This window comes from Chanos chanos, chromosome 9 (genome assembly GCF_902362185.1).
Source record: "Chanos chanos chromosome 9, fChaCha1.1, whole genome shotgun sequence".
Taxonomy (NCBI): Eukaryota; Metazoa; Chordata; class Actinopteri; order Gonorynchiformes; family Chanidae; genus Chanos; species Chanos chanos.
In genome coordinates this window covers 5,754,153-5,772,219 of record NC_044503.1, presented here as the reverse complement: position 1 = coordinate 5,772,219, position 18,067 = coordinate 5,754,153, and the positions used below count along the sequence as shown (strand labels likewise).

Below are 18,067 nucleotides of genomic sequence, written 5' to 3'. Positions count from 1 at the left end.
GTGCTTTTTCACGCCTCCGCAAAGCCTCTCCACCTTCCGTTGTTTATTATTCTGTGGGGCACAATGAGAAAGACAGACTGGTTCGGGATGCCGGAAGATGAAAGGCTCCACCGAGGTGAACGGCCCTAATAACTTAGTGTTTCATATAAAGTCTGTCAGGATATTAGCTTAATAAATGAGAAATCGTTAGCCCTCTCGGTCGACAAAAACGTAAATCAAGGCCCGCATAAAAAAAAAAAAAAGACAAAAAAAAAAAGATAAAAAAAAAAAAAGAATTAAAAGAGGGGGAAAAAAGAAGGGATGTTGTTTATGATTTATGCATTCGGAATCAGTGAGCGTGCAGAATGACTGTACAGGATTTTTTTTTTGTAAGGAGTGAAATACTCCACAGCTTGGGTCATTCTTTAAAGGCCTCCTCCAGAATCTTCTCCTCTTGGAGAGGGAGATTCTCCGCGGTTCCACCGCGCCGCGCGCCGAAGGCTCGGCGCTGTAGATACACGGAGCCGCGGCTGCTGGAACGGGACAGATAGGGGGGTGGGGGTGGATGACGTCACCTGCGCTGTTTTTTTTTTTTTTTTTCTTCTTCTTCTTCTTTTTCTCCATGAACTGTCATAGACATTTTGGAGAGAGCGGTGATAAGAGAACACTCCCTTTTCTCAGACGGAGTAGAGCCTGGTGGAGACGACGTGAGACAATCTCAGCTCTAATAACTGATAATTTAAGACTTTTCCGACATTCAGAGACGTACCGGGTCACAGGGTGCAGAGTAAAACACTGCTCTTCTTTGGGTGTGAGTTCACGCCAGTCGCTTTGCGTCCTTAACTCTGCCTCGCGATACGCTGAATATTCAATGTTCAAATAATCAGAACACAACTGCAGACATTTACAGCCTGAAAACGATCGCTTCTTAACCGTACTTGATCGAAAGAGACGATCCTCACACACAGGACAAAACCGTAGCCCACACCCTGTAGTCTGCAGCCTCCGTTCTGCAGGCAGAAATCTTTCGTGTTATATATAATGACTATGAGGCTCTGAAACTATGCGTCAGTATAAAAGTCAGTATTAAGTGTGGCTTTAACTTCCCCTTCACACAGGGGATAATTTACCATCTAAACTCCAAAATATTTCTCCTTCACCTCTGGTGCCAAAGTGACGAAGAAATGGAGAGGGATCTCTACGTGATCAAATCTTTACAGATGGGAAAAAGCTGCAGATGTTGATGAGCGATGAGCAGACAGAGGGATGGTGGGAGATACTTACAGTGCTAAGCTTGCTTGAGGTAATAATAATTCGCCGCTCATGCAGCATACTGGCATAGAGTTGCAACATGTTGTTCACGTCCACCGCCACAAAATATTCTGTCAAATTTCTCTGAAAGGAATACAGAGAAAAACAACAGTAAAATAAATGAAGGAATTAAAATGATAAATAAAGTGGTACTGAAACAGGACATGGTGCTGTCTTCTTGTACTTGCTTGGATACAGAAAAAAATGAACCGGTTTGACAGTAGAGGGTGCTTTTCCTTTACTGTGATTTAATGGTATTCTCTTCAGGAAGAAAGCAATGCACTGACTCTAAAGCTCTGACAATTGAACTGAATTGAGAAAAATGCTTAAAACACACACACACACACACAGACACACACACACACATTCTATATAATACTCTTACTCTAATCTTAATTGTCTTGTAACACATTTGCGGTGAATTCTGACATTTGCAGAGCTTCAGTTCTGTAACAAGTTTAAAAAAAAAAAAAAAGAACGGAAGAGAGTTGAACTATTTTTTTAAAGACTAACAAGGAAACCTTCACTTGAGGAAGCAGCATACTCACACTTTCAGGGATGGTGGGAAGTCCGTTAAGATCAGGGGCTATGAAGTATGAATGCTAAAGAGAGAGGAGAAAAAAAAAATCTTACTGTCACTATTGTCCAAAACACCGTCTGGAAAGAGAACTAGGAAAAAAACTTTGAAACACGTTTCAAAATGTATGCCCTATGTTCTTCATTGGCTATTTCCATTGCTGACAGTATGAACAGTAGTTAAATCTGTAAGAGGAGATTGCGGTTGAAATTCCTGTGTGAATGCACAACCTACGGTTGAAACAGATAGAGACAAGAGACGAAGGCATTTCTCATACACATTACACACACATCACAGTAAAAGTCAGCGGTTCTGCTCCCCGTGGACAGGAGCAGAGGAGGTGAAGTCTCTCTCTGTGTAAAGAGAGGCCTCTATTAAAGTGTACAGGCAGACTGTTCTACGATCAGAGGGGCTATCTTACACATGTCCCAACAGCAGTTCAGGTTTAATGTCTGGATCAAAGAGTCTAGAGAGAAAAAAAGATCCCCACACTGTGCTGCGCACCCAACTTCTCGCTTTTGTTTTGCTGTGTGGTGATTCTGTCCCCCAGGCTAAGCCCAGCCACACTCTGTGGGTGTGTGTGTGTGTGTGTGTGTGTGTGTGTGTGTGTGTGTGCGCGCGTGAAAAATGTCCATCTGTTGCTGAGTGTACCGGTTCAAATCACTAGCTTTAACATATGTTTCACAAACATTTACTACATGAACTCTTCCCTTTATGCATAAAGATATACAGGGAAGTTGTTTTTTTTTTTTTTAACTGATTCAGAGCCATAGTAGTGCATGCATGCGTAATCTAAAAGTGACGATTAAATTAACTGAAGAGAATTTAAAGCTTGAATGCGATCGGTTTGGCCTTTTCAACTCATGCTGAATGACTCTATTTTAAAACGGAAGCTAAAAATAGATGATTCAATAATGAAGTTCACCATACTCTGTGATGGTGGTCCAAAGAGATGGTGTTTGTCCGTGTGTCACAATGTTTGACAAAAATTCACAAAAGCCATACAAACAATTTCACATCATCTTTTTTTCCCCATCAATGTGCAGATATATGTGTTTATTTTCCCACAAAAAAAAGGCTGATTTTCCTTCATTGTTAGAGCTGCAGTGATGTTCCAGCTGGCTGTCTCCAGCAATCTGCAGTGATGTTTATAAAAATCACACATTATCTTAGCCTGTTATCACCAGGCTCTGCCTGCCTGCCTGCTGCTGCTCTACAGAGCAAACATGATCCCAGAACCACAACCCCCCCCAGCGCGCACGCACACGCACACAAATTCACACATACATGCACGCTCACACACACACACACACACACACACACACACAGGCACGCACAATTACATGCACACAAACACACCGAGTCAGCAGTGCCTTACACAGCATTGCCATACAATGTAGGAGGCAAACATTCACAGCTCAATCAAATGCCTTTTTCCCTAAAAAACCAACAAAAACAGGTTTGTTTTCCCAGCATTCATCAACCCAAACAAAAATCTCAATCAAAAACAAAGAAAAGAAAGAAAAGAACAACTGCACATCAACCCACCACGAGATCGGATAAGACGGAAAGGCAAATAGAAAAAGGCAACACCAAAAAAAAAAAAAAATTTGTCTGATGAGGTGATCATGTTGTTCCCACAGAGCTGATGTAACTGCTGTTCGTTGATTGTACACAATTAATCAGTCATTCACTGACTATGACAACAGCCAAGTAGGGTAATGCTTGGCCCAAGGAAAAATACGCTGCCTGAAAAAGAATGAGAGCAAAGTGGTATCTGCACTCAGTGGTGTGAAAATTACAGACTGTCTCCATTTTCTCGCCTTGTCATTCCTTAAGCAAAAAAAAAAAAAAAGAATTATGCCAAAGAGAATTCCTACCGGAATATCTAGGAACGGTGTCATTAAAGACATTGTATTTTCACTTCTATTACTGTATTTCAATTCATTACAATGAAAAAAAAAAATCACATTATGATCATCTTAAACTGGTGATACCAGCATTCAAGCAGAATTTATAACTGGGAGTGTTTGTGTTCGGCTTACATTTTTTTTTTTTCCCCAGCAATGTTTATATAAAAACATGAAATATGGGTTAACGGGAAGAGCATCAAGGAGATTTTTTGAGTACAATTGCCTTTGCTTTAAACACCAAGTAAAGAAACTTTTGATATTCAAAAAGAGAATACAGCAGTGTGGAACAGCATTAATCATTTAGAAAGTTTGATTGTTTTCCAGAAGAAGAAGAAACGGACACCAAGGGCCCAGGATAGTTTGTTTTTGCCATATTTAAAAGGATAGTGCAGATTATTTGGCAAAATTGGAAAGCCTTCTTCTCCCATGCGATTAGTGCAGCGGTTTCAGATTTCATAGCTGCCTCTCCCCCTTTATTTTTCATGCGCTCTCTCTCTCTCTCTCTCTCTCGTTCTTTTCCTCCTTCACTCACCGGCTCTTGGCTTCCTGGCTTTTTCAGAACTTGCCCAGTGGCAATATGCAACTGTTCATTCTTGTACATTGAGAGAAAGAGTAAAACAGGGTTCACACATGAAAGACGATATGATCCTTTTCTATGTTGCCAAGATAACATAAAATAGTTTATATATATATATATATATATATATATATATATATATATATATATATATATATATCTTTTTCTTTTTTTTTTTTGCACTGATTCACTGGTTCATCAATTAAATATCAAACTTTATACCATCAGACAGTGGTTGAACATCATCTTACTCTAGTTCAATGCTTTTTGTAATCACAGTAAAAAAAAAAAAAAAAATTAGGTTTTACCACTGAAAAATAACCATCTAACATAACAACCGACACAACTGTGCATGTTAATATTTTAGACATATACAGATGACTTGATCCTGTATTTACACGTGTTAGATGCCACATTTCTTTTCACTGCAGGAAAGACATTACAATAATATTAATAAATCATAAACTGAGGAAAATAATAAAGCATTAATATATTCAAATAGAAAACTTACAGTTCTCTTTTGTTTGCCTTAGAAAGAAGGAGTACTTTTAAACCAATTGGTTCCACTTAAAACTATGGAATCAGTCTTGTATTTACACAGGGCTTTGTAGGTAAGAAATTGTCATATTTCATTTACATATCTGAAATGTATATTTACTGTTGGGTTTATTGCACCTTACATGTGTGATCAGTATGAAAAAAAAAAACATACCCAAGTAGAAACCATTCAGTACTTGCATATGCAGTTATTCCGTAAAATCGGTAATTATGGAAACGATTATTTCTCATTGCAAGAGCTTATAAATGACTGAATGGAGCCCGCGAACCAAATGAATTAGGCCTGAGGTAACGAACCTGAGGAACGTCCAAATATTTACAAACGGACATGTCCTAAATTATACACTCCATGTTGCTCGTGTCTGTCATTTGTCTATGAAAAGGTAAAAATCCCAAAGGCCAGCGATACCCTTGATTCTAAGGTGAAACGTTTGAAAATACACAGAGCGACACTGTCAGACGAGGCTTTAGCCCTGCGCATGCCTCTGATTACACCCAGGGTCCGCTGAGTGGTGAGAGGGACCGTCAGGGTGAACGGTGTCCAGTAAAAGGGCTTATCTGAGAAAGAGCCACTTCTGTTTCTAAACAAAACGTCAAGACGTCTGGCCCACTCCCCCTCTGTACCTACCACGCTCAGATTCACAGGAGTGTGGGGCTTTGGCACGGGAAGGCTATGCAATGATTCCAACATGTCATTCAAGTCATTTTCCTGCAAGAGATACGAAAGAGAGAAGGAGAGAGAGAGAGAGAGAGAAAGAGAGAGAGAGAGAAAGAGAGAGAGAACACAAACGATGAAATCCAAACTAATGTGTCAATTTGTGACCAATGTCAAAACGAACTCACCAAAAAAAAAGCGTTCCTGCAGCAAGCCCGACGGGGGGAAAAAAACATCCGACTAACACGCGTTTAACGAGCAATCCTGAGGTTAAGAGACGGTAAGCTGGGCCGCGGCAGACGCTTATTATTCCGGGGATGATTTATGAGGAACAAGGGCTGTTCATAATTAACCAAAGGTCCTCTCTCAAAAGAGCGCCTTTAAGAAGCCATTGGAGAAATGCTTAGCCACAAAACAGGCCCCTGGATTATACCCTGGCTTTTATGAGCTTTATGACAAGAGTGCAATTTACTCTCTCAGACGACGTGTAGAATAAGGATGCTGTTTCTGCTGGACTTTGGGTAAGAAATACCCTTACCGATACGGTTAGAGGAATATATACGGCTGTTTGGTTTTAAGCCAAGTTTGGAGTTTTTGGGGGGGTTTTTTTGTTTTGTTTTGGTTGTTTTTTGGGTCTTTTTTTTTTTTTGAAGGACTTTGTCTGATTAGTTCCATGGAGGGGCTGGAAGCGACTGAGGGCCGTCACGAGAGAGAGCTTCGATGCTCACACGCTTGGTCAGTAACGCAGCCTGAGGAAACACTTCATTTACCCTCGCCTTAAACCGTCATCGTTCTTGTCTTCTCTTGTCAGTCAACGTCACCCGAGCAAACGCCGGCCCAGCAAATAGAAACCCAATCATGCAACTCAACACCCTCGCCAAAAAGATTCTCATTCACTTAATCCCTAACCCATATTTTAGAATATTTTTTTTTTTAAATATGCACGAAAAGAGTATTACAGGCATATCAATTCGGTTACTTCAAAAAAATAATCCCTCTGTTTAACCTAACAGCAGCATAACAGCAGGATACATCACACTCCATCCATTCAGAATTATTTTTGAAAATGACTGTCTAATGAAAAAAACTTCTCTCTCTCTCTCTCTCTCACACACACACACACACACACAAGCACACACACACACACAGACAGGATGAGCCATGAGCAAGCAGAAATGTGCTCTGGTTTCTAAAAAAAAAAAAAACCCAAAACGGGAAGGAGGGTGGTGACTTTGCGTGTTGTGTGACTGTTGTGTGCAGCGAGACCGTGGTTGACGCATTGCACGACACTGCTCGTTTCCTGTGTCCTCTGACACTCCGTGTCCGCAGTCCTCGATTTGTTTGTATTACAACAACAACAACAAAAAAAAAAAAGTCTTGGTCCCGTTCACATCCCTTTCGACACAGCAGTCTGTTTTTATTTTATTTTAAGCACAGCTACATGACAGGTCAGAGATAGAACACTGAAGAGTTTTAAAAAAATCTGCCTCTCCGTTACAATCAAATCCATACTTTTCGTCTGATGTAAGCGGGATATTTCCACCTATTTTTAACTTGGAATTTTCTTTTTTTTTTCCTTCTTCTTCTTCTTCTTCCCTTTCTCTCTGCTGTTACTCCATACTTCAGGAAAAAAAAAAAAGAGTAGAGTTTGGCACTGTGTGTTTCCCAACGATTTGTTTTCCAGTAAACTGTGGAGGATTTGACTTCCTGTTCGCTGTTTGGTCTGTTAAATGTCAACAACACAGCAAACAGCAGAGTGCCAACTCATGCCTGACTCACTTGAATATGTTCAACGTGTGATGTTTCTGTTACTTTACGCTACAACAGCAGCAATGTTTTTGTTTTGTTTCTGTTTTTTGTTTTTTTTTTTCAGTTTTATCAGTTTTGACAAAATACTGGTTTGGGCAAGGCGCTGTAATTTCATCGGGGCAAACCAGTCCGTGGCTGATTCGATACGTTAGCAGTTTTGCTCAGTAGGGGGCCCAACAAGCTGAAACTCAGCCACATGAAGTAATGACATCATTTTTAAGAGCCATTTCGGAGTGTGAATGTGAGAAAATGGCCAGAGTCCGACGGAAATTAAATGTTTTCAGAGTTATTGCTTTGTTTGGTAGATGTTAAACGAATACGGTTTCGTCCTATTCACAAACAAATTTGTTGAAAACCAGTTCGGGTTGAGAGTATAATTTTCAAATTAAATGCTAGAAACTCTAAATAAGTGGTGGTTTTAGAGGATGAAACTCCTTTTGAACTTACCTGATGTTTTGACAAGTAGTCTGCAAGGGTATTTAGCAGCTTATAGTAAATCTCAAACCATGGAAGATAGCTAGGGAAAAAAAGAGAGAGAGAGAGAGAGAGAGAGAGAGAGAGGGGAAGAGAAAGCAAGAGAGAATGTAAATCAAACACGTGCAATTAAAAATATGAAAATTATGAATTTACATGATAGAGGTTACAGCTATGCTACACAGAGGATCGGAATGAAATAAAACCAATGTTGGACCACTGCACTGGCACTTCAGGTCAACACAGAACAAAGGAAGTCAGTGGTAGTAGCTGAAATGAACATGTTTTTTGTTTTGTTGTTGTTGTTGTTGGGGTTTTTTTTTTTGTTTTTTTTCCAGTTTTTCCTCCAGTGTAGACCTGATTCACCTTGACATTTAACCTAGTGTCTTAGTCTTGCTCCAGCATTTTAGTAACAGTGTGCTAAACCCCTTATTATCGCATGCTTTGTGCTCAGGGCACTTGCATTTTAAACATTCCACTCATGTCTGCACTTTGAGGAGTGGGAGGACGAAGGTAAATAAAAGGATTTAGTTTCTTCAACAAAACATCACTGGGCCACTGTAGTCTGTAATAAATGAAGAGCGGTGCGATGCTTTACAAGCATACTGCTCCCAGATGCACCAGCCAAACCAAGGCATCCTGATTTAGCCACTACAAGAGAGTGTAAGGTTTTGGGTTTTTTTTTTTCTTTTCTTTTTTTTTTGTAAACCCCCCCCCCCCCCCCCCCCCCCCCCCCACCCCACCCCCCTCTCTCTCTTCCCTCGTCACTTTTTTAAAGGCATTCCTTCCCGCTTTGCCAACCCGATTCAGTTTCAGCAAGTGCGGTTACAAACTAAGGGGAAAAAAAAAAATCATTTATACTGTCTTTCTGTGTTTTATCTAATCAAGCGACATGGCCACCAGCAGTATTGTGTATCTGCTACATTTTTCTATTTTTTTTTTTTTTTTTTAAAAGGTTGACAGAATCTTGGCAAAGTTGACAGAATGTTTAAGATGGAACTCGGCCAACATTTTGTTTTGGCTTTGAAGGATGCAAGAACACGCTCCGCTTGTACTCTTATGCAATGTAATGAAAAAATTGTAGTGTGTGAACGGTTTTCTGAGTGTATATATTTTTTTTTTTCATCATGCAAGCTGGATTTCAACACGCCTGACACACATTTTACTCAGTCGAAAACTTGTCTTTTTTTTTCTTTTTTTTTTTTTTTTAAAAAACACTAAATTGTAGACCCCTAATCGTCACAAATGCCCCTCGTTAATTCTACGTGCCTGGATAAGAAGTAAGACCAGAAAAAAAGAAAAAATGAACCAGTCGCTTGAATTAATATGACAATGTGCAAAAACTAAAATAACTGTAATAAAGTAGTTGCTAAACCCCCACAAAAAAAAAAAAAAAAAAGCCCCACAGAAAGAGACCATATTCTCTCTTCAGCTCCAGTACATACAGTGGAGTTGATGGGAGAGTTTTCTCTCTCTCTCTCTCTCTTGCATGGGTCAGTGAGCACCCCACAGACTGGAATTAACAGACAACAAGAAAACAATAAAGTGAACGTAATGCAAATTTTCATATCGCTAAATCCGCGGAGGGCCCAATGACATGCAGTTCCTGGGGAATGTGCACTGAAGCGCGAGGACGGAGAAGTCTGAGTGACCATTAACCTGAAACAATCAACTCTTAACATGCCAATATTTTGACATCCGCATGAAGATTCTCATAATCAGGTCACACTCTACAAACGAAACGTGTCTTTGTGAAAAATTCATACAGCCAAGGGAGAAGAAAAAAAGCTTTTAAAATATCGTTATTATTATTATTATTGTTGTTGTTGTTGTTGCTGTTATTATTATTATTATTAATAATAATAATAATAATGATAATAATAATAATGAGGAAAGTGTTTTAAAACATGTCTGCGTTAAACGAACTTGCAGAGTGTCGACGTCAGCTTGATGCCTTATTTTCAAACATCAAAATCCCCCCCCTCACGCGCCTGTATTCTTCTAAAGTCTTACAACAACACCAACAAAAAAGAAAAAAGAAAAAAAAAAAGAAAAAGAAAAAGAAAAAGAAAAAGAAAAAGAAAAAGAAAAAGACCCCGAATCATTATCTCCCTCAGCTTCTTTGTTTAAAATGCAAGACCGCTGAATGTTAATCCTTCATTTTTCACTTCTGAAGGGTATTTAAATATGAGTCTTCCCTGTCAGAGAGGCCTCAGCAAGCCTCAGAGCTCTAACACTCATTATCCTCCCAAATGACGGGGTCTGTAACTCTTTTGTTTTAGAGCCAAATAAATTATCGGTGTATGAGCAGCGAACCTTAACTTATCAAGATATCCAGGGAGGAAGGAATACCTTCTCAAAATACGTCACAATGTTTTATTTAAAATGTAATAAAGCAAGCTGGGGTTTTTTTTCTTTTTCTTTCTTAACTCGTTTTTTTTGTTTTTTCACTCTCCTCAGTAAATTGGGGGAGCAGCAGACAGTAACCAACCACCCCATCACCATCACGCTTACACCCCAAACATACACACACACACACACACACACACACATACACACACACACTTCACAGTTTAAAAGTAAAATGTGTTTGTTTTCCACAAATCCTCCGACAGAGGAGCATTCATCATTCTGGACTGGACCGGGGCTTAGCAATCTCTCCAGCCCTTTTAAATACTCAACTCCTCAAAGTGCTGTCTACTCAAAGAATAAACCGACTAATCTGTGTCCTATTCACAACCCCTCACAAACACACACACACACATGCACACATGTACACACACTCACACACACGCGCGCATTAGCTTCCACACTATTCTCCAAAGCCCGAGGTAGCTGACGCCAGATAAGAATGTTGACGTTTCCATTGCGATTAACCGCAAAAAAAAAATAAATAAAATGAAATCATAGAAAACCATTAGGAACCGTTAGAATCATTAAAGCATAAAACATCATAGCAAGAATTTTTGGTAGCCTGAAAAACAATCATTCGTCGTCCAGTTTAGCTGTTCCGCATACAATCGGCGTACGTTCATTTTTAGCGGTCGTTTGGAACACGTGTAATGTTAATAGCACAGCAAAAAGTCTGAAGTGACTTCTTCAATGAGGAACGCTTCACTTCAGAAGCCAAAACGGGCCCTGAATCACCTGCTCCTCGGCTCCGTGCAAGGTTTGATTACACCTCCACTTTTCCTGTGTTAAAGGTTAAGTGAAGGGAAGGAAACAGACTCGGTAGGACTGTGAGGCGACCACTAAACTGCTAAGAGTTTGAGTGCTCTCTCTAACTAGACATGCCACAATTCACCCATCAAATAAAACTGGCAAGAGCTCCCCTCTTTTTTTTTGGTCATCTCGGACTTTTTCAGATGTCCGAAGGCTATTTGTTGCGTCGCAAGTTAAGTGAGTGAGTCGGTTTGAAGGGGGGTGGGGGGGGGGGGGGGGGTGTCCGGGGGGGGGGGTTGGAGAGAAAATGTGTAAAATGGAATCATTCTGTTTTTTAAAGTGGTTTAGCCTGAAGGGAGCCTAGACCTTTTTGCCCTGTACTGGAGCTGCAGAGCTACAAAAAGCTGTCCACATAAAACTGTCCTTCTTGTTAGACTACTTCCCTGTGTAAGCTTAGGTGACAATTTTATAGTCCCAGTACTTCAACAATCACACGCACGCAAACTGTTTTAATTACTTTTGTTTTATATTCCGGGAGGGGGAAAAAGGGACAGAGGCAGAGAGCATGAGTGGGTATCTCCTTAAAAGGGGCAGAGAATTTTCTTCTGTTTAAATGTCTTATGAATGCATGGGTATCTAGAATTTATATTGAACGAATCTAGAATTTTCTGCTAAACTGGTGAAAAACAGCTGTGTTTAAGTTGTGTTCCCTATATATGCCTGAAAAAATAACTTTTTTGGCTGTGTGTGGTGCTTCAAAAAAATCTATGAAATTAAATGTATTTTCATAAAACAAAACCAGTTGGGGTTTTTTTTCGATTTGCTACTTTAACTATGTGAGAATATTCTTTCTTTCTTAAAAAGAAAAAAAAAAAAAAAACAACTCACAAAAACAAAGACCTCTCGAGTTGTCTTTTTTTTTTTTTTTTACAAAGGAGAGAAAGAGAAAGTTTCAATGCATTTCTTATTATGAATGAAGTAAGCCATGCAAACTACTCAGAATGCATAATGAATTTTATACATCATATGTCAAATGAATTAGCATGTAAAAACTCAGCGAGAGGGACAGGGGAGACTTTTGCTAATTGGCAGCAGGGCTTCATGCATAATTATCGGCGAACCGTCTCTGGCATGCTTCTGTGCCAGTAGCCGAATAACGAGGGAAGGGGGGGGGGGGGAGAGAAAGAGAGAGAGAGAGGGGGGGAAAAAAAAACAAAGGCCAAGCCGAACGGCCGGGGGTGGAAGGCATCCTGACAGCAGCTTATCAAACCCATGATAAACCTACGACTGTCCATCACGACCAAACAGCCATTCGCAGAGAAGTCACCGGAACCATTATGGTCTGTAGTTCTGTGCATATGAACAGTCAGGAACTGGGCAGAAACTGAGACAAAGGCCCCCAAACCCGCCCCCCCCCCCCCATTCCTCTGGCCATTCTTGCACAAACATTTTCAGATTAAGCCTTTTTACACAATTTTATACATTCCTTCATGAGAACACAAAAAACACACAAACACACACAACTGGGACACTCACGTCTCCAGTGACTGACTACTTGATGAGACAAACCGGACGAACATAAGAGAAAAACAATGACAGTTCTCACTGCCTGTATTCCATCCATCTGAAATATAGATTCTGAATGATCACTTTTTTTCCCCTGGACCGATTTTTTTTTTTTTTTTTAATCATTAAAAACCATTAATTATAGGAATGGCTCATGAAATATATCGGATAGGAAAACTAAAAGCATAAAGAACGCTGTAACTTTTGTATTCTCTTTGAATCTCCCTCTGTGCCCCTGACGCCTTCTATTGGCTTTTTTTTTTTTTTTCACTTGGTTGGTATTGGAGATGATTGGCTTGTCCGTTTGCGGCGGTAATCGCAGACATGCAGACATGGGAAAGCGGTGTCAGACGGACTCTTGGCGAACACGGGGAATGCGTGACTTACCTGAGCAGACAGATGCACACCCGGCATCCTGAAGTCAGGCGGCAGAAGCCAAACCTCTGCTTGCTGTCGATGTCGGTGAGCACAAACGTGAAGTTCTGACCCACCTGATTCTGGGACACTCTGCACAGTCACGCAAACACACACACACACACAGACACACACACACACACACATATTCACACATACACATACAGGAAAGAGCACGTGAGGTTTTCATTAGAGAACCATGCAACTATGAACCAACCAAAAAGATGTCGCACCCAACAATACATCATGAAAAGCTCTGCACATATGAACACTTGACTCTGAACATTTGACATTGCTGATAATGGGTGAAACACTTTCAAAGCCTTTTTGATGCATAATCTGTGTGTTTGTAGTGATGGTGTTAAACTGTGTTTGAAATACATTTGTCCATTACATCATGACCATTTCTGGTCATCATGCCGAACAGAATTAAATCAGCGCCAAAAACATCCATTTTCTAATCTCGGGCTGTCATTCAGTGCAATGACTTGAGTTTACTTCCCTATTTAAGTAGCACGGCAGACTTCCTATTTGTGAATAAGCCCTGTCGGATAAACCCGCTTCATCACTAGATGGCAGCAGAAAGGCTTCAGGAAAGGAAACGAATCTGTTTCTCCCAACCCCCTTTACAAAACCTATACAATGGGGCCTTCGCAAAATTTCTATTTCTAAGAGGGGGGGAGGGGGGGGGGATGCCAGCCTGGTCCATTCTATTAGTCATTGCATTGAGAAGCATTTTTTACTATCAAAAACATTTGCGTTACTGTTCAGCCGTTACTACAAACAAGCAAGCTCGTCGTCTGTGGGGAAATGATCGATTTTCGGTTTTAATTTCTCCAGAAGAGTTTGTGAGAAAGGCCACGGACCAGGCCGAGCACTAACTGTTTGTGAAAAGGAAAGGTTGGCATCAGTAATTAACACGAGATTGTGGGTGTGTGTGAGCAAGCGTGCGTGTTTGTTTTCGACATTCACACGAATGTGTGTGTGCATGTGCTGGTTCAGCACTGAAAGAGGGGGTGGGGATCTGGTGTCTGAGAGAGGTGTAAACACAGTGGTTGGGGAGGAGGAATCATACCTTTCCAAGTCAAAGGGGAAACAGAACTTAGGCACTGTCTGCAGGACCCCCTGAAACAACACAGAAACAAAGGGGAAAAAAACAAAACAAAACAGAATTAGAGAAAACCCCGAGCACAGACATAAACCATACCACTATACTACCTCTCAAACACACACACACACACACACACACACACACACACACACACACATTCTCTCTCTCTACCTATTTGCTCTGTAACCCTGTACTCCTACTCCTTTAGCAGCCCTTCTAGTGTTTTTGAGATTGCAGGGTCCACGAATAGAGTGAAACTTGACTGAAGTCAAATGGTAATCAATGAGAAGCACATAGCGCTGCACAGTAACCCTGTCATTCTGTCACCCTGTGTGTCTGACGGAGAGCGGGGGAGTCCCAGCGGCGACTGGAAATTGAATCCGTTAATTACACAAACCAAATGACATAAGCACCACTTAGGCTCAGTAGTGGTTGTGTTGACTGAGAGAAAAGGATAAAGCAAAGGGGGGGGGGGGGGGGGGGTTGTATCTGCAGCTTAAATAATTAGCTATGATTAAGTTCATCGATTTGAGGGTTGTGGAGGATGTTATGTGCGTGTGCGTGTGCGTGTGCGTGTGTTTGGGGGGGAAAGGAGGGGAATGCTAGGTGCCCGGCAGATTGTGGTGTAAACGGCTAAGTGAGTGGTGAGGGGTTTGTGTGCAGTCTGCGAGGTCTTACCTCCCTATGCCTGCCCAGAGGGACCACCCTCAACTGCAGCATATGGATCTGCCCGCCAAGTATAGCACCATATGGGTTAGACATGTCTGCCCGAGCCCGGGCTACAGCCTATGCATGGGGAACGGAGCCTGATTCTCAATCCAAATAAAATAAATAAATAAACAAATAAAGCCAGAGCTGCCAGCCACTATGAGAACGGGGGTTGAAAACAATGACAGTCATGCAGTCAGTGTGGGTGGGTAGGTGCTGGCTGTCAATGCATCTATGTGAGAGTGCGTATCTGTGTGTCTGCATTTGGTGCATGTGTGTGCATTTACTCCTAAGTGTGTATGTCACAATATGTATATGTATGCATGTGCCTGAATGCAGGTGCCTGTCAGTGAGCATGTCTTCTCTGTGTGTGTGTGTGTGTGTGTGTGTGTGCGTGCGTGCGTGCCTGCATGTGGGATTGTGTTGTGTGTGCGTATGTGTGTGTGCAAGTGTGTGTGTGTGTGTGTGTGTGTTTGTGTGTGCTTGTGTGTGTATGTACTGTATGTGTGTGTGCATATGTGTGTGTGTGCATGTATAAGATTGTGTGTATGTGAGTGTGAGTGTGTGTGTATGTGTGTGTGTGTGTGTGTGTGTGTGTGTGTGCGTGTGTGTGTGTGTGTGTGTGTGCGTGTATGTGCACAGTGGGGGGATGTTGACTGGTTGCTGAACTCTTCAGAGTCAGGACTGAGACTGAGCGTAAAGATTGAAGGCTTTGGCAGACAGGGTGAGGTGTGGGGCGGGGTGGGAGGAGGAGGGGGGGGGGGGGGGTTTCGCGGCGGCATCCGTGCCGTGTCTTGGCGCGTTGGATGACTGTAGGGCTGTAAAACTGTCACACACTTCTGAGCCCGACGGTGCCATACGCGCCTGCTACTATTATTAAAAGCTATACGCGTGCTCCAATATGTTGTGCGGTGACTGGCTCCTTAACGTGCATATGGTGTGCTCTCCAACACGCTACAAAATAAAATCGTCTCATTTCAGGATGGAGGCCCTGACACAGCCCCACCCACACTGAGCCAGCAGAGAGACAATCCTCTGGCCAATGCCGTCACGCTAAAAACCGTAAACGACAAACGTGCAGCGGAGCGCTGACTGACTGTGTACGTTAACGAGACGTCTCATTGGAGCACACGACGTGTATGCCATACACGTATTTGCCCAAACACCTCACCCATGGGCAAACAAACACACACACACACACACACACACACACACACATACGTCCTTACACCACACTAATTTGTCATCAAGTGGGAGACAAATAAATCTAGAGTCTGTTGTGTCATTTATAGAATGAATGCATTCATAATTCTACCTTAATTAAAGGACAAGGCCATATATTTAAGGAAGAAACCCATATGTGTGACCATGGGGGGGGGGGGGGGGGCAGATTTTATAAACCATAAGAATAGAAGAAAAGCTGTGAAACGCAGCGCTGAGCTCCAAAGTCAAAAGCAACGTGACGGAAAAGAATAATGCGTACCAAAATCTGACATTTAGCAAAAAAAAAAAAATTTTAAAAAGAAAGAGAAAAATCCTTTAAGGCCCACTGTTAAAAATCCATACGCATCTGTGCGGTGGAGGGGGGGGGAGGGGGGGGGCCACCAGGCTCTCGGCAGCCGTTCAGAGAGACCGAATGAGACATTCCCACGATTCTCCTCAAGGCATTAGTGGAGCCTAACTGTGTACGCATGTGCGTTTCACACCTTACCACCCCCCAAGCCCCCCCCCCTCCCATTTTAATATCATTCATCCCAGTGATCAGGGGACTACACCAAAACACAAACCACGGGAAACGGGAGAATGGGGCACAACTTGTGTTACTATTGTTATTGTTGTATTTTTTCCTTTCCTTTTCTTTCCCTTTCTCTCTCTCTCTCTCTCTCGCTCTCTCTTTCTCGCTCTTCTCTCACTCTTTTGCCTCCCTTTCCGAACCATTTTCCCAAGACAAAAGAATATAAAGCAGCTAATGCATTTACAACTCACTGGAGGGAGCGGCTGAACGGTGGGGCTGTGTTATTTATTTACTGTTGAGACAGGGGTATCAGTCAGTGAGACAGCAGTCTCCATTCTGCCAGGGTCCCACTGCGGAGGCCTGCAATCACAGATCGGCTGCTGCTTCCTCTCCCCTCCGCCCGCCCTCCCGCATCCATTTCCTTCCCCACACCTCCCCGCTCTGCTTCGACAACCCCCCCCCCCCCACCCCCATCTCCACACCCCCTCCGGAGCGACGCGGTGGGGGGGGTGGGGGGGATCTGGACTGCAGGAGTACAGCTATCAGCTATCTGGGGAGGGATACTCAAAAGCCCAGGAACATACAGTCACAGTACAGCAATAGCTAAGCTGTGCCAGGAGAATGTGAGTACTGAATATTTAGATGAGAGCAGTAAGTGAAGACAAATCTCACAGCTCCTACATGATGCTGGTGAACGCTGTTCTGGAGCCAGACAGAGAGAGAGAGAGAGAGAGAGAGGGAAAGAGAGAGAGAGAGAGAGAGAGAGAGAGAGAGAGGGAAAAAGAGAGAGAGAGAGAGAGAGACGGAGAGAGAGAGGGAAAGAGAGAGAGGAGATAGAGGCAACAGTTTCTTCATTCTGTCAATACTCATGACGAGAGAAGGTGGGTTTGAAAAAGATAAATATAGATAGATGGAGAGAAAGGTAGAGAGAGAGAGAGAAAGAGAGGGAGAGAGAGAGAGAGAGAGAGAGAGAGAGAGAGAGAGAGAGAGAGAAAGAGAGGGAGAGAAAAGAGACGGAAATCGAACAGGACTGTTGGAGAGTGACTGATAAACATAATAAGAGAACAGAAAAAAACTGGGAGAAAAAGAATGAAAGAGAAATGGTTATCAAATTGGGAGAGAGAGAGAGAGAGAGAGAGAGAGAGGGAGGGAGTGAGAGAGAGAGAGAGAGAGAGGGAGAAAAAAAGAGAGAAAGGAGAGAGAGAGGTGCGGTTCACACCTCCCTCCCCACACTGGTGGGATTCCTCCCGTGGGATTTGAGTCTTTAAACCTCCATGCTCTTTAAAAATTCTGCCAACCAGCAGGTCTACACGCAGCGCTGTAACTGTCTCTGTTGGATGGAAGTGGGGGAGGAATACAAACCCTTTCCCAGTGTGTGTGTGTGTGTGTGTGTGTGTGTGTGTGTGTGAGTGTGTGTGTGTGACTGGCACCATCACCAGGCTGCATGGGGTGGCCCTGGTGACAAGTTCAGGGCTGGCTCTACACAGATCAATGCCGGAGCCCACAGCTCCCCCCCTC

General features: G+C 42.4%; 1 protein-coding gene across 1 annotated transcript in view; it reads right to left on the bottom strand.

Annotated features, from left to right (window-relative positions):
• The window catches only part of dennd1b (DENN/MADD domain containing 1B), a 77,076-nt gene that overhangs the window by 34,676 nt on the left and 24,333 nt on the right, over positions 1-18,067 (bottom strand). Inside the window, exons 4-9 of the mRNA XM_030784328.1 lie at positions 14,071-14,120; positions 12,969-13,088; positions 7,827-7,896; positions 5,544-5,624; positions 1,839-1,892; positions 1,264-1,374 (exon numbers count right to left, since the gene is read on the bottom strand). Of these exons, the coding sequence (XP_030640188.1) occupies positions 1,264-1,374; positions 1,839-1,892; positions 5,544-5,624; positions 7,827-7,896; positions 12,969-13,088; positions 14,071-14,120 (486 nt within the window). The remainder of the gene's footprint in view (positions 1-1,263; positions 1,375-1,838; positions 1,893-5,543; positions 5,625-7,826; positions 7,897-12,968; positions 13,089-14,070; positions 14,121-18,067) is intronic.